The 12,316-nt window shown below is 65.4% G+C and overlaps 1 protein-coding gene across 2 annotated transcripts; it reads left to right on the forward strand.

The window, feature by feature from the left end:
* The first annotated feature begins 665 nt into the window (after nucleotides 1-665).
* Nucleotides 666-11,024, forward strand: TNNT3 (troponin T3, fast skeletal type). Of its 2 annotated transcripts, XM_086696529.1 has the most exons (11): nucleotides 666-685; nucleotides 901-915; nucleotides 3,338-3,356; nucleotides 5,735-5,780; nucleotides 6,692-6,808; nucleotides 6,911-6,988; nucleotides 7,133-7,246; nucleotides 7,344-7,453; nucleotides 7,574-7,664; nucleotides 9,354-9,394; nucleotides 10,811-11,024. In XM_086696529.1, the coding sequence occupies exons 5-11, from the start codon at nucleotides 6,725-6,727 to the stop codon at nucleotides 10,863-10,865; spliced, it is 573 nt and encodes a 190-aa protein (XP_086552655.1). In that variant the 5' UTR covers nucleotides 666-685; nucleotides 901-915; nucleotides 3,338-3,356; nucleotides 5,735-5,780; nucleotides 6,692-6,724; the 3' UTR covers nucleotides 10,866-11,024. The 2 variants fall into 2 exon arrangements, with proteins under 2 accessions (XP_086552655.1, XP_086552654.1); XM_086696528.1 differs by lacking the exons at nucleotides 666-685; nucleotides 9,354-9,394 and adding an exon at nucleotides 8,753-8,793.
* Nucleotides 11,025-12,316: the final 1,292 nt, after the last annotated feature.

The following is a 12,316-nucleotide window of genomic DNA, read 5'->3' on the forward strand; positions in this document are numbered from 1 at the left end:
CGAATGTGACCCCTTGACCGGGTCGGGGCCCAAGCCAGAGGGCGGGTGAGTGCAGGATGATGGAGGAACAGCCCATCATCCCCCAGCAGGGACACTGTCACTTCCTGGCCACCCCTCCGCCATGCCCCATGGGCCCCTCTTCAGGATCCAGGTGCACAGCGGCAGGGTAGGGGACCCTGTGCCCGGATGGGCGGGCTGAGCAGCCGAGCGTGTCCCTCGGAGGCTAGACAACAGGGTGGTGGGTGCCCTGCTCTGGGGCCGGTGGGAGGGGTGACCCCTGGGCTATAGGCCCTGCCCTCAGGACTCACGCTGCTACCTTACCAGGCCGCAGCCAGAGGCTGCCAGCCCCCGTCAGCCCTTCCCGGGGGGCAGAGGACAGGCGGGGACCCCAGTGTCCCCCACAACCAGGGGTCTGCCACTCCACCCTGAGCCCTGCTCCCGGCAGATCAGCGAGGCAGGGACAGGATCGGGGAGGTGGGGGGCGGCAGTGCCCATGAACGCTGACGGTGCCTCGCTGGCTTCCCGCATGCTCCCCGCCCCTTGGCCTCGGCCGCTGACCCCCCGCCCCCTGAGTGGCGACCGGTGTTTCCATTAACCTGGGATCCTTCCTCCTTTGACCTCTGACCCACGCGTGGTGTTGCCTCTTGTTCCGTGGCCCTCCCTAACCTAGAAGTTCATGAACCAGGTATGTGCCATGACTTCAGTCCCGTGTGGGTGCCTGTGCACACGCGTGACCACGTGCGGGTGTGGCCAGGCGCCCAGGGGCCGAGTAACCTACTCACAGTGTGGTTCTGCTGGGCCCCGCCACCCCTCACCCCTGTCCCCCTCGGCCTTTGCCGAGGCTCACAGCTGATTTTCTCTCTCCCCCACCCCCACGGTGCCGTTCTGCTGCTCCCGCAGAGGAAGTCCAAGAAGGTATGCCCTGCCCCTGCCCCCCCATCCCCACCCTCCCCCACTTGCGGCCCTACTCCCGCCTCCTTCCCATGGGCTGAGGACAAGGTGGGAAAAGTTAGGTCCCGGGTGCTGGCTCCAGTAAGACTGACTGGTGGCCTACAGGCTTCCTCCTGGCCCCCCGGCAGACAGCATTCCGGGGTTGCGGGGATGAGGCCCTTCCCGGGCCCCCGGCAGGCAGGTGGGGGTGGCCAGCCGGAGCCTGAGGGCAGAGCCCACGGCAGGGCGCTGGCCCCCAGAAGAGGATGCTGAGGTCCACTAGGACCCTCTGGACCCGACGGGTTCTGGTGGAGAAGAGCAGAGGGGGAGAGACAGGACAGCGCCTCGCCCTGCCCCAGAGAGCACATCAGAGAGGGGGCGTCAGGAGGGGTGAGGTCGAGGGGAGGGTGGGCGGCCACATGGGGTGAAGCGGAAAGTCAGGCTGGGGCCCCAGGCAGGATGGCGGTGACCTAGAGCAGCCGGGGGCCTCGCGTGCAATCAGGTCCCACATCCCACCCAGCACCTGGGTGGGGGCCAGACACACCCTTGGCGGGAGGAGGCCCCCGGGGGGGGGGGGCCGTGTCGGGGTGGAGGCCAGGGAGACGCGGGTTCGAGACAGGGGCCCGAGCTGTCTGCAGTCCCTCCCCTCGGCGGGGCTGCGGGGGCCTCCTGGCTGGGCCTGAACCCTGAGCACAACCCTGAGCACGTCTTCCCTTCTCCGGCTTCAGAGAGGCTGCCCGGGGCGGGGGGCGGTGAGGGGTGCTGACCCCGGGCTTGGTGGACAGATGCTGGGCTGCCCAGGTACAGGGGTCTGGGGAGCAGTCCTGCAGGGGCTAGAGGTCACCAGGTCACCCCGGGACCCACCTTGAGACGGAGAGTCAAACAGGCAAGTGGGAGCCGGGGGGGGGGCTCCACCTGGGGGAGCTTTGCAGCACAGCCCCCCTAGCTCTGGGGGGCAGCCCCGGGACCTCTCCAGCTGGGCCCCCAGAGAAGGCAGACAGCTCAGAGGCGCCTCTTCCCTTTCCTTCTGCCCCTTGGTCAGATTCCTGCTCCCAAAGCACCCCCTCCTCCCACCCAGTTTCCCCCACGCTCTCAGCCCCCCACCGGGGTGCTGATTGTGGGTGTGTGGCAGGCTCCTAAGTACCCCGGGCGAGCCCAAGCCGAGGGGGACACCTGGGGGTACGCCAAGTGCACGTGCAGCCAGACCCCCCACCCCCACCCGTGGTCGGCCAAGGGCACAGGCAGGGGAGCAGGTGGTCAAAGCCGAGTTCTCAGCCCGGCCTCTCTGGGTCGTGCAGGCTGAAGGCAATACGGTGGACCCTTCATCTCTCTGAAGGGCCCAGAGCGGACAGCGAGGCACAAGGGTCAGGCAACTGTCAGACATCTGCAGACCCCAGGCTGTGTCCCCGCCAGCCGGGACCTCCCCAAGGCCGGAGGCGGGGGACGGGGTGGCCAAAGGAAGCAGCCCCCGCGGGAGGGCAGCCAGGCCCAGGCAGGCAGGTCGGGGAGGGGGGTAGCGTGGGGACTGGAGATCTCAGCGTGGATGGCCCCACGGCAGGCCCCCCGAAGCACCCACCCTCAGCTTGGGAGCAAGGCTCCCAAGTTAGGGAGGGTCTCAGCTTTCCCAGATGGGCTCTGCCGGCCCCGGTGGACAGACTCAGAGAAGCCAGGGGCTCAGCCTGCCGGGGACGTCCGCTCACCACCAGGCCTCCCCATCACGGCCGCCCTCAGCTCCTGCGTCGGGTCCCCAGACAGCCAGGGCACTGGTGGGGTCCGGGTGCTGTCCCTGGCTGGCGTCGGCCCCCATGGCCCCCGTACCCTCGGCCCCCGCCTCCCCAGAGGAGCAGAGGGAGGGTGAGGGAGGCAAGGGCCCCTGGCCGGACCCTTAGAGAGGACACACTGGGCCTGTACCCCTCTCCCTCGCCCGCCTGTCTGTCTTCCTCCCGACGGCCAGGCTGGCTGCTCGCATGGCGTCCACCGTGGGGCACGGCTGCCCGGGCCTCGCACACGATGTCCAGTTCCTATTTCTGCCCGGCACAGAGGTGGGGTGGTCAGAGGGGACCAGGCGCCTGGACAGGGGGTGCCTCCTCTCTTCCTCCTCGATCCCCCGAGGACGCCGTGCCCCTGGAGTCCGTTCCCTCCTTCCTCCCTCGTTCCCCCTCCCGTGCCACATCCTGGTCCACACGCCCGAGCTCTCCTCCTGGGACCCCACAGGGACTTTCTCTTGCTGCTGGCGGGCAGGCATATGGGTGGTAGGCTCGGCTGGAGGGGGGAGAGGCAGGCGGGCGTCCAGGCAGGAGCCCCCAGCCCCCAGCCGGGTGGCCCCAAGGGGCCTGTGGGCAGGAGCAGGCCACCGGACTCATCCGGTCTCTCTCCCCTCTCCCCATGCCGGCGCCGCGGTGTCCAGAGGAGAAACCGAGACCCAGGTGAGTGTGGGGCCCGGGCAGGGCTGGACACCAGGGTGGGCCGGAGGCAGGGGGCACCTGGGAAACTGGGGTCCCGTGGAAGACAACGCCTTTGGGCTCTGTAGGGGACGAAACCCCAAACCCCTTCGAGAAGGTGGCTGCTTCTTTGCTCCCTGGTTGCGTGTTTAAAGCTCTAGGCATCTGGTGAAGGTCCTTGATGAAAATGGGGTTATTTGGTGCCTTCCCCCCAGGCGGGGAGCAGAGACGATCGCTGGGGGGTACGGTGGGGTGTCCCCACCCATTCGCCCTGTGTGGGCAAGGAAGGCTTTCTGTAAGAGGAGGCTGGGGGGCCAAGGGAGGACGGGGAACCGGGGGTCGGGGGAGACAGGGCAGAGAGAGGGAGGCACAGCGGAGCTCCCCTGTTGCTCCCCGGCCCCCACTGCGCGCGGCCTGCGGTGGGGTTCTCCCGGCCCTAGACGTGAGGCACCCTTGAGAGGGGCTGGGGGGAGGGTCTTGCCCCGTGGCCCCTTCGGAAGAAAACCGCGAGTGGACCCACCGCCCCCACTGGGGCCTCTGGGGAGCCATCGTCCTGGTCTGGATGGTCTTTCTCTCCTTTGACCTGCTTGTGAGTATTTCAGGGATTTGTTTTTTTAACCCAAGTCTTCACCAGCACGTGCCCGGGGTTCGCGCCCACCTGGGGAGCGCTCCGGGGTCCGGGGGGCTGCGGCGCGCTCCGGCTACAGCCAGCATATTTCCACCCACTGCACTTTATTTTTCTGCTATTTTAAATAAAGCTGCCGGGTCACAAGATATTTTCTAGCTTTAAAAAAATGTTTGTGTTTTCATTATGAAAATAAAACACCTCATTAAAGAAAATTTGGAAAATACGTAAAAGTCCAATGAAGAAAGAAAATCATCTATAACTCTCCCCGCCCGCCAGCCAGACTGCGGGAAAAGGCAGAAAAGAATAAAAGCCTTACTTCTTCCTACTCTTTCCATGCATAGGGCTCGGAAAAAAAGATTGAAACTCTGAGCCGTTTTTCAAACATCGTACTGTCTACACAACCTTCAATTCTGCTTTTTTAAATTTTAGCACTATTCATAAGTATTTTTCCATGTTTTTACATAGCCTTCTTAAATATTTTGAATGGCCACATAATATTCCATCAATTGGACAAACCATAATTTCTGGAACCGTTCGCCTTCTGCGGGACGTTAAGGCTTCCCCCAATATTTTACTACCATAAATAACGCTGGGTGGAAAGCGTTTTCTGTCTTTCGGGTTATTTCCCTAGGCCACATTCCCAGAACTAGAATTACTGGGTCAAAGAGTATGAACGTCTTTCAGGCTTTTGACGTCCGTTGCCAAATTGCTTTCCACGGGGGCCGTGCCAGCGCGGGCTCCGACGTGGACGTGAGCGGGTCTGTGCCCCACGCTGCCGCGCCCGGGGACACTGATGGATGAGGAGGGCCTCTCGGGGCCGCTTCTGCTCCCATGCCTCCGATTACTCTGGGAGAGCCTCTCCCGCGCACTGCCTCACTGGCCGTCTTTCTTACCGAGACCTGGCATCGTGCACCTTCTGCCCATTTATCTAACGGCAAAGGCGTCTGCACGTTTTCTCAGCCATCGGTTTGCACAAGGATATAAGTCTTCTCTGTACTCGCTGAAAATATTTTTCTAGTCTGGGTAGGGCTCCCCCCCCCCTTCCAATTTTTGCTTTTTTTTTCACATACATAAGTTTTTCATTTGCATGGAGTCGTCTGGCCATCTTTCCCTTAGCGGGACCTTCTGGTGCTGCCGAGCTTAGAAAACCCTCTCCTGTTCCAGCATTTGGGTCCATATTCAGACCCACTTTCTTCTGTGGCTTGTTTTAAACAACTGTTGTTGTTGTCGTAACTCTTTGCTCCATCTGGAAAGCACTGGGGGCAGGGCCCGGGATCCGGGGGCCTCGTTTCTTCCTCAAACTGCTTTCTGTCCAGCCCCCTTTCTTTGGGTCCCCAGGAAGACAGTTTAAAGAGGGGCCGGAGACACAAAAAGGGTCAGGATGGCCGTTCCCGACCACAGAGGCCAACGCCCCTCAGGGGTCTGCAGTGGCCAGCCTGTGTCTGGTCTGGCCTGCCTGCACTTCTTTCTTTGTTTGAGAAAGAAGGAGAGAGTGCCCTTCCTGGACAGACGGGGGTGAAACAGCCCTTTCGATGTCCAGATGTTGGCAAAACAGAGGGACGCAAAGAGGCTGAACTCTTCTCAAAGGGGTCAGGCTGCTCTGGGGACAGTGGGTTACACGCCTGACCAGGACACACACACTTGTCCTCAGCTGTCACCCAGGGGGAAGGGTGGGAAGGCCAGACCCCTGGTAGGTCTCTACCTACCCCTGCTCACAAGCCTCTCTCTTCTTCAGACTCACTGCTCCTAAGATCCCGGAAGGGGAGAAAGTAGACTTCGATGTAAGTTTATGGGACCCGGATCAACATGGCCTCCATTCTCAGACCCCCCAGCTTTCAGCCTACAGACAAGGCCTGGGAAGGTCATCTGCTCTCAAGCAGCCAGAGCCAGAACCTCCTGGTTCCAGGAAACTCTGCCTTAATTTATTTCTGGACCAAAGGAAACTCCCACAGTGTCAAGCATCTCTCTTCCCTCCTCTCCCATCCACCCACCCATCCATCCACCCATCTGTCCATCAATCTGTCCACCATCCATCTACCCATCCATCCATCCATTCACTCATCCATCCACCCATCCAACCACCCATCTGTCCACCATCCATCTACCCATCCAACCATCCATTCACTCATCCATCCACCCATCCCTCCAACCATACATTCACCCATCATTCATCCATCCAACCATCCATCCAACCATCTGTCCATCATCCATCTACCCATCCAACCATCCATTCACTCATCCATCCACCCATCCAACCACCCATCTGTCCACCATCCATCCACCCATCCATCCTTTCACCCACCCATCCATCTGTCTATTCAATAAACTACCTCACTCACCAGTTTCCTCTCTGTCTGGCCCATGTGGAACATCTCTGAGGATGATAACGGGGCCAAGTCAGAGCCAGTCCATCCCAGGAGTGCTGATGACCTCAGGGCTTTGCTTTGCGGGGCCCCAATTTACCCACAGGGAGGGCAAAATTCCTACCCTGGGGCTAAGGGATCAGGTCGCCTTTGGGCCTCAGGAGGGCAATGGCCATGGGAACATGGGGAGGGCAAAACGTCCCTGGTCACCCTCGTGTTGGCCAGAGGAGACAGGGTGCCCCTGCCGGAGCACGGGAAGGGGCCGCCTGCCGCGCGGGGGGGGGGTCAGGCGGGAGGAGCTGGAGACGAGGGGCCTCTTCCACCCACAGGACATCCAGAAGAAGCGCCAGAACAAGGACCTCATGGAGCTGCAGGCTCTCATCGACAGCCACTTTGAGGCTCGGAAGAAGGAGGAGGAGGAGCTGATCGCTCTCAAGGAGAGAATCGTGAGTCGGGGCCCTTCTGGGGGGAGGCGGGGGCGGGCGGTCGCCCCGGGGAGGGGGCGCTGGGGCTGGCGAGGCGAGGTTGACCTGCTCCTCCCGCCACAGGAGAAGCGCCGTGCGGAGCGAGCCGAGCAGCAGAGGATCCGGGCCGAGAAGGAGCGGGAGCGCCAGAACCGGCTGGCGGTGAGCCGGGGGCCCCTTCCCCGCCCCGGACCCCGTGCCCGCCGGTGACCTGGGCCACCGGCTGGGCTCCCCCTGTCCTGCGCGGCTGCTCCGGGCGGGCCCGCGAAGCCCGGCACTGAGGCCTCGGGGACGGGGTCTCTGCAGGAAGAGAAAGCCCGGAGGGAGGAGGAGGATGCCAAGAGGAGAGCGGAGGACGACCTGAAGAAGAAGAAGGCCCTGTCCTCCATGGGCGCCAACTACAGCAGCTACCTGGCCAAGGTGAGCGCGGGCCCTCGGAGCCGCGGCGCGGACCGGCCTCCTGTCGGGGTGCGGCGCACCCTTCCTGAGGCCGGGCCCCTCTGCCACGTCCCCTCAGGCCGACCAGAAGAGAGGCAAGAAGCAGACGGCCCGGGAGATGAAGAAGAAGGTTCTGGCAGAGAGGCGCAAGCCGCTCAACATCGACCATCTCAGCGAAGATAAGCTGAGGTGGGGCCGGGAGGGGGCGGGGCGCTGGCTCTCCCTGGCGACCCGAGGGGGGACAGCGGGTGGCCTGCGCCCCGCCTTCCGGCGCTTACCGGCCCCGCCGCGCCTTTGCCGCCTTCCCAGGGACAAGGCCAAGGAACTCTGGGACACCCTGTACCAACTGGAGATCGACAAGTTCGAGTTTGGCGAGAAACTGAAGCGCCAGAAATATGACGTGAGTGCGGACACCTTGGCCCTCGGGTCCCGGGGCGGCCACCTCCCTGCACCCCCATGGCCTCGGCGCCTGGGACGCCCACGAGGGCCGTCCTCACGGGGCCTGGCTGCAGGCACCCTCTGGGGATGCCTCCGTGTCCCAAGCGGTCGGCCTCGCTCTGAGGGCCACAAGAGGAGCGGAGGGCAGAGGGGCCTCGGGGTCCAGGCTCCGAATCGCCCGGAGCCGGTGGACAGCTCGCCCCAGTATAGCACAATTTCCTCTAGCACCAGGGTGGCCTCCTGGGATCCCCTGGGGAGGCCCAGGCTCAGGTCCCCAAGCTGTCACCTCCTCGGGTCAGTGCAGGCAGGAGGGCACGCACCCCCCTCCAGCAGCTGGGAAAGGGGTCTGGGACTGAGTCCCAGGCAGGGTGGCTGCCTAGAGCCGCCCGGGCGGGGTTCACAACTCGGAACAGCGGCCCTGTGCAGATTCTGTCTCCCTGACGCCCCTCCAGCCCCGGGGAGGGGGCGCCGTCCTGGTGGCTGGGAGCTAACCTGCCCTGTGCACACGCGACCCCGCCAGCTTCACCATCAGGGGCATGGTCCCCGCCGTCCGCTGTCCTCCAGGGTCCCTGGCGGGAGACGGCGCACACCCCAGGGGCATCTCCCACGGCTGTCGGCACAGGCCGCCAGGAAAGCGGGGGTCCGGTGACTGGAGAATGCGGCTCCTTGTCGGGAGCCGCGCCGTAGGGCAATTCGCCTGGTCCGTCTCAGTTTCCTCACCTCTCCTAGAAGGAGGAGGGGCACCAGGGCCGCCCGCGGAGCACGCGTGTCCCTTCCGCGCCCAGGGTCAGGGACACCGCCGTCCTCTCCTGACGTGCCTCCGGGAGGTCCGGCGTGAAGGAGGGGGCTTCACCCGCACACGGCCCCCCTCGGGGTCCAGGGAGTCGAGTCGGGCACCCAGTGCCTCCCGACACACCTGTGAGCCACCCGCAGTGGGTCCCCAGGGGCTGGAAGAGCCACGAGGGCCCCCGCCTGGGCTAGCCCAGCACGCGGCAGGGCCCCGAAGCCTCAGCCACCCACCCAGCCCGCTAACCATCTCGGTCTTTCTAGATCATGAACATGCGGGCCAGAGTGGAGATGCTGGCCAAGTTGTAAGTAGCCAGGGTCCACCCTGGACCGGGCTCGTGGTGTGCAATGCACGGTGAGCCTCTCGCATGGCAAGCCTGGTTCGTGGAGGATGGCAGCGGAGGGCACGGGGACGGAGGCCGGCCTCCCGACCCCACCTCCTCCCCACCACCTGCAGCCCGCGGCTTCCGAGGTCGCCCTGCCGCCCTTGCCGGCAGGCGGGGAAGGGCCTTGCCCGCCCCAGCCAAGCCTCTCCGGGCAGTCAGGAGGAGGGAGCGAGAGGGCCAGCTCCGACCGCCGGAGTCGGGGGCTCTGCGAGGCTCGCCTCCCTCCCCACGCCCCCGCCCCGCATCCTGCCGCAGGCCCGCAGGTAAGTGGCCGGCTCCAGAGTGGCTGCGTGCGTCTCAGCCCAGGTCTCCAGCTCAGGCCGCCCAAAGTAAGTCAGAGGCACGAGCCCCGGGGCCGAGGGCCGCTGCCTTCCGAGCCGAGGAGCCAGGACGCAGTAAGGCAGCAAGGCCTCAGGTGAAGAGGGCCACCGGCCCGGCCCTGCTCGAACTGCCAGGTAAGCCACCCGTATTCTTCACAGATCACCAACCTCAGGAGCCGCATCGATCAGGCCCAGAAGCAGTGAGTAACCCCCCCTGCCCGTCGCTCTGTGCCGGGCACACGGTGCCAGGGGGCTGGCCGGCTGCCGCCCCCCTGACCGGGGCCCGGCGCTTTCAGCCGGTCCCAGGGGCCACCGCCCTCGACGGTAACAACACTAACTGGTGGGCCACTGGCGCCCGCGTGTCTGGAACCCGCACCCCCGGGCCCGCAGCCTCCTCTGGCCCCTCCTCACCCCAGAGCCCCGGGAGGAGGCCGCCTGGGGATTTGGGCCGTCCTGGGCCGCCACCCCGACTCCCCAGCCGAGCGTTGCTCCAGATGCAACCTGCTCGGCTGCGGGCCTCCCTGGCCCCCGTTTCTTCAGACGGTGAGCCCTCCGTCTGCAAAATCACCCGAGGTCCGTGGGACCCACGACCACAGGCGCCAGGAAAGGCCTGGAGGAGCCCGCCACCCCCAGGGTGGGCACTCCAGTGCCCCCTGTGCTGGGGTTTTGCCTCCCAGTCTGATCACTGAGCCCATTCACACCCCCACGGAGGGCAGCGTCCCCAGGACCGCCTGCCGTCGGGTTTCTCTCCCTCCTCCACCGTCCCCTGACTCCTTGCTGCTCCCAGGGCTGGGCTCCTCCGCCCCAGGGGACTGGCCAAGGGGACACCCTCCTCCCTGGGCTCTGTCATGGGGGTTGTGGCAGGCCTCGTGAGAGCCCTTCCGTGTGTGCCTGTGTGTGTGCGTGCATGTGCGTGAGGGTTCTCAGGCTGGCCCCTGCAGGACGCGGGCCACGGGCACGGCCACCAGCACCAGGGTCTCCCCTGAAGCCACAGCCAGAAGTTGTCCCCGGAGCGTCAGCTTCTGGGACCTTGACCCAGCACCCAGCTCCCTGCTGGCTGCCTGATGTGCAAAGTCAGTCAGACACAGCAGGCTCCTAAGGACTGCCATCCGGCAGGGCGCTGACCTCCCAGGGCCCGAGTCCACGAGGCCTGGCCTGCTGGCCCGGGGTCAGGGAACAAGGGACTGTCCTCAGCCTGTCCCACCTCAGGAAGGCTGTGATCTGGGACGCACGGCACAGGCTCTTTCCAGGCCAAAGTAGCTGGGACAGTGAGAGCCATCTGTCCAGATAGCTTCCCTGGCAGGCTCCAGTCTGCCTGAGGGTGGCCCTCCGGAGCCCGAGCCCCTGGCAGGGGTTGGGGGGTGCCCTGGGCTCGCCGTTCCCTCCACTAACCACACTAACCGTCCTGGCACAAGGCGCCCAGGCCCAGCCGGGCCAAATGCAGGTGAGTCACCACTGCTTGAAATGTGTGCCCGGGGCTTGGGTGGGTGGGCTGAGCTGTCGGGGCCGGGGGGCTGCCGGGGGCGGGGGGGGGGGGCGCTGAGGAGGATCCAGGCCAGGGCCCCAACCCCCCCCCCCCCCCCAGCCACTCAAGACCAGCTTGCTTCCGTTTGCAGTAGCAAGAAGGCCGGAGCCCAGCCCAAGGGCAAGGTCGGCGGGCGCTGGAAGTGAAGCAGCCAGGGAAGCTTCCGGAGGCAGAGACCCTCGGCCCGTGCAGCCCACGCAGCAGGCGCCCGGCCCCCAGACCCACCCCCGGGCACCCCCCACGTCTCTGTCCTCGCTGCCCCCACCTCCTGGGGCCTGTGAATAAAGCTAGCAGGCTCCCCTCCACTAAGCGTGTGCTGACTCCTGGACGGGGGGGTGGGGGGGGCCCTGGGGGGCCTGGAGGAGGGGGCCGGGGGGGGGTGGCTTGGGAGGACAGGAGTGTGGGGTGGTCACCCCGCGGGCCGGGGGCCTGCGAGACACTGGGCGCTCACCTTCGGGGTCAGCCCGGGAAACGACCGGGCCCTGGGCCCAGGTCTGGGGCGCCCCACCCCGGCTCTGCCGGCGGCTTCCACATCTGTCCCCCACCCTGCGGCCCACGTGCCCCTCGGTTCCCCGCCTCGGCAGGGGTCTTTGCCCCCCGCCCCCGCCGCCTGGGTCGGCTCTGAAGCCAGGTTGGGGTGGGAGAGCTTGGCTTTGGGAGGGTGTGGGAGGAGGGGGGCCGGAGCACACTGGGAGAGCTCACAGGCGTCCCCCGGAAACGTGGGGGGCAGACGCAGGGTCCAGAACAAGGGGGTGCACTCAGCCTGAGGGGCCTCTCGCCCGCGGAGGAAAGGAGGAGGAAAACACACTTCAGCGAGGGCAGACACAGCACACACAGACCCTTCTTTCTATATTACAGACGGCACAGTGCACAACTGTGTAATAAATTTGAAAATCCTGACCAAACAGAATTATGGAAAATATAAATCACGAAAATTGGACGGAGACGTAGAGCCTCGCACAGCGAAGCATTCACGGAGGCGGCTTCAGAGCCCGGAGCCGCCCCCCGGGAGGGCTGCGCGGAGCCGGAGAACCCGACAAGCGCGCCTTCCAGAGAGCCGCGGGGCGGCGGGACCCCGGGGCAAGGTCGAACCCCCAGGCGGCACGTGCCCGCCCCGGACACAGGGCCGCGCCCCAGTCGGACGCCCCGTGGCGCGTGTGGGCACCCCCCCCCCGCACACGCTCACAGATACACAGGCACGCGCGGGCCCCCCCACCCCCGCGCCCCAGCCCCGCCGGCACACCCGTGGGGAGCAGGTGAGATACACCAAGCGTGGCCCCTGAGCCGTACTGCAGAGACTCCAAGGTGAAGGCCTTCGCCGCACAGACGGCGGGATCCGCCCAGCCCACGCCGCCGTCCCACCGCACGGCTTTCTTCCGAGAGGCGACAGCTGCCTGGGGAGACGGTCAGCCCGGGGCCAGGAGGGTCGCCTCACCCCGAGTTGTGCAGACACGGGCTGCCGGGAGCTGACCAGAACGCGGGCAACCACGGGCAACACGGACAGGTCCGGGATCTGAGCGGGAGGTTTGAAAGCACATCCCAAGTCGCCCACGGGTCAGGAGGATCAGAGCAGCGGGAGACAGACTTGAACCAGACA

Source organism: Puma concolor, unplaced genomic scaffold, assembly GCF_028749965.1.
Source record: "Puma concolor isolate L17-30 unplaced genomic scaffold, mPumCon1.1.hap2 unalloc_scaffold_40, whole genome shotgun sequence".
Classification (NCBI taxonomy): domain Eukaryota; kingdom Metazoa; phylum Chordata; class Mammalia; order Carnivora; family Felidae; genus Puma; species Puma concolor.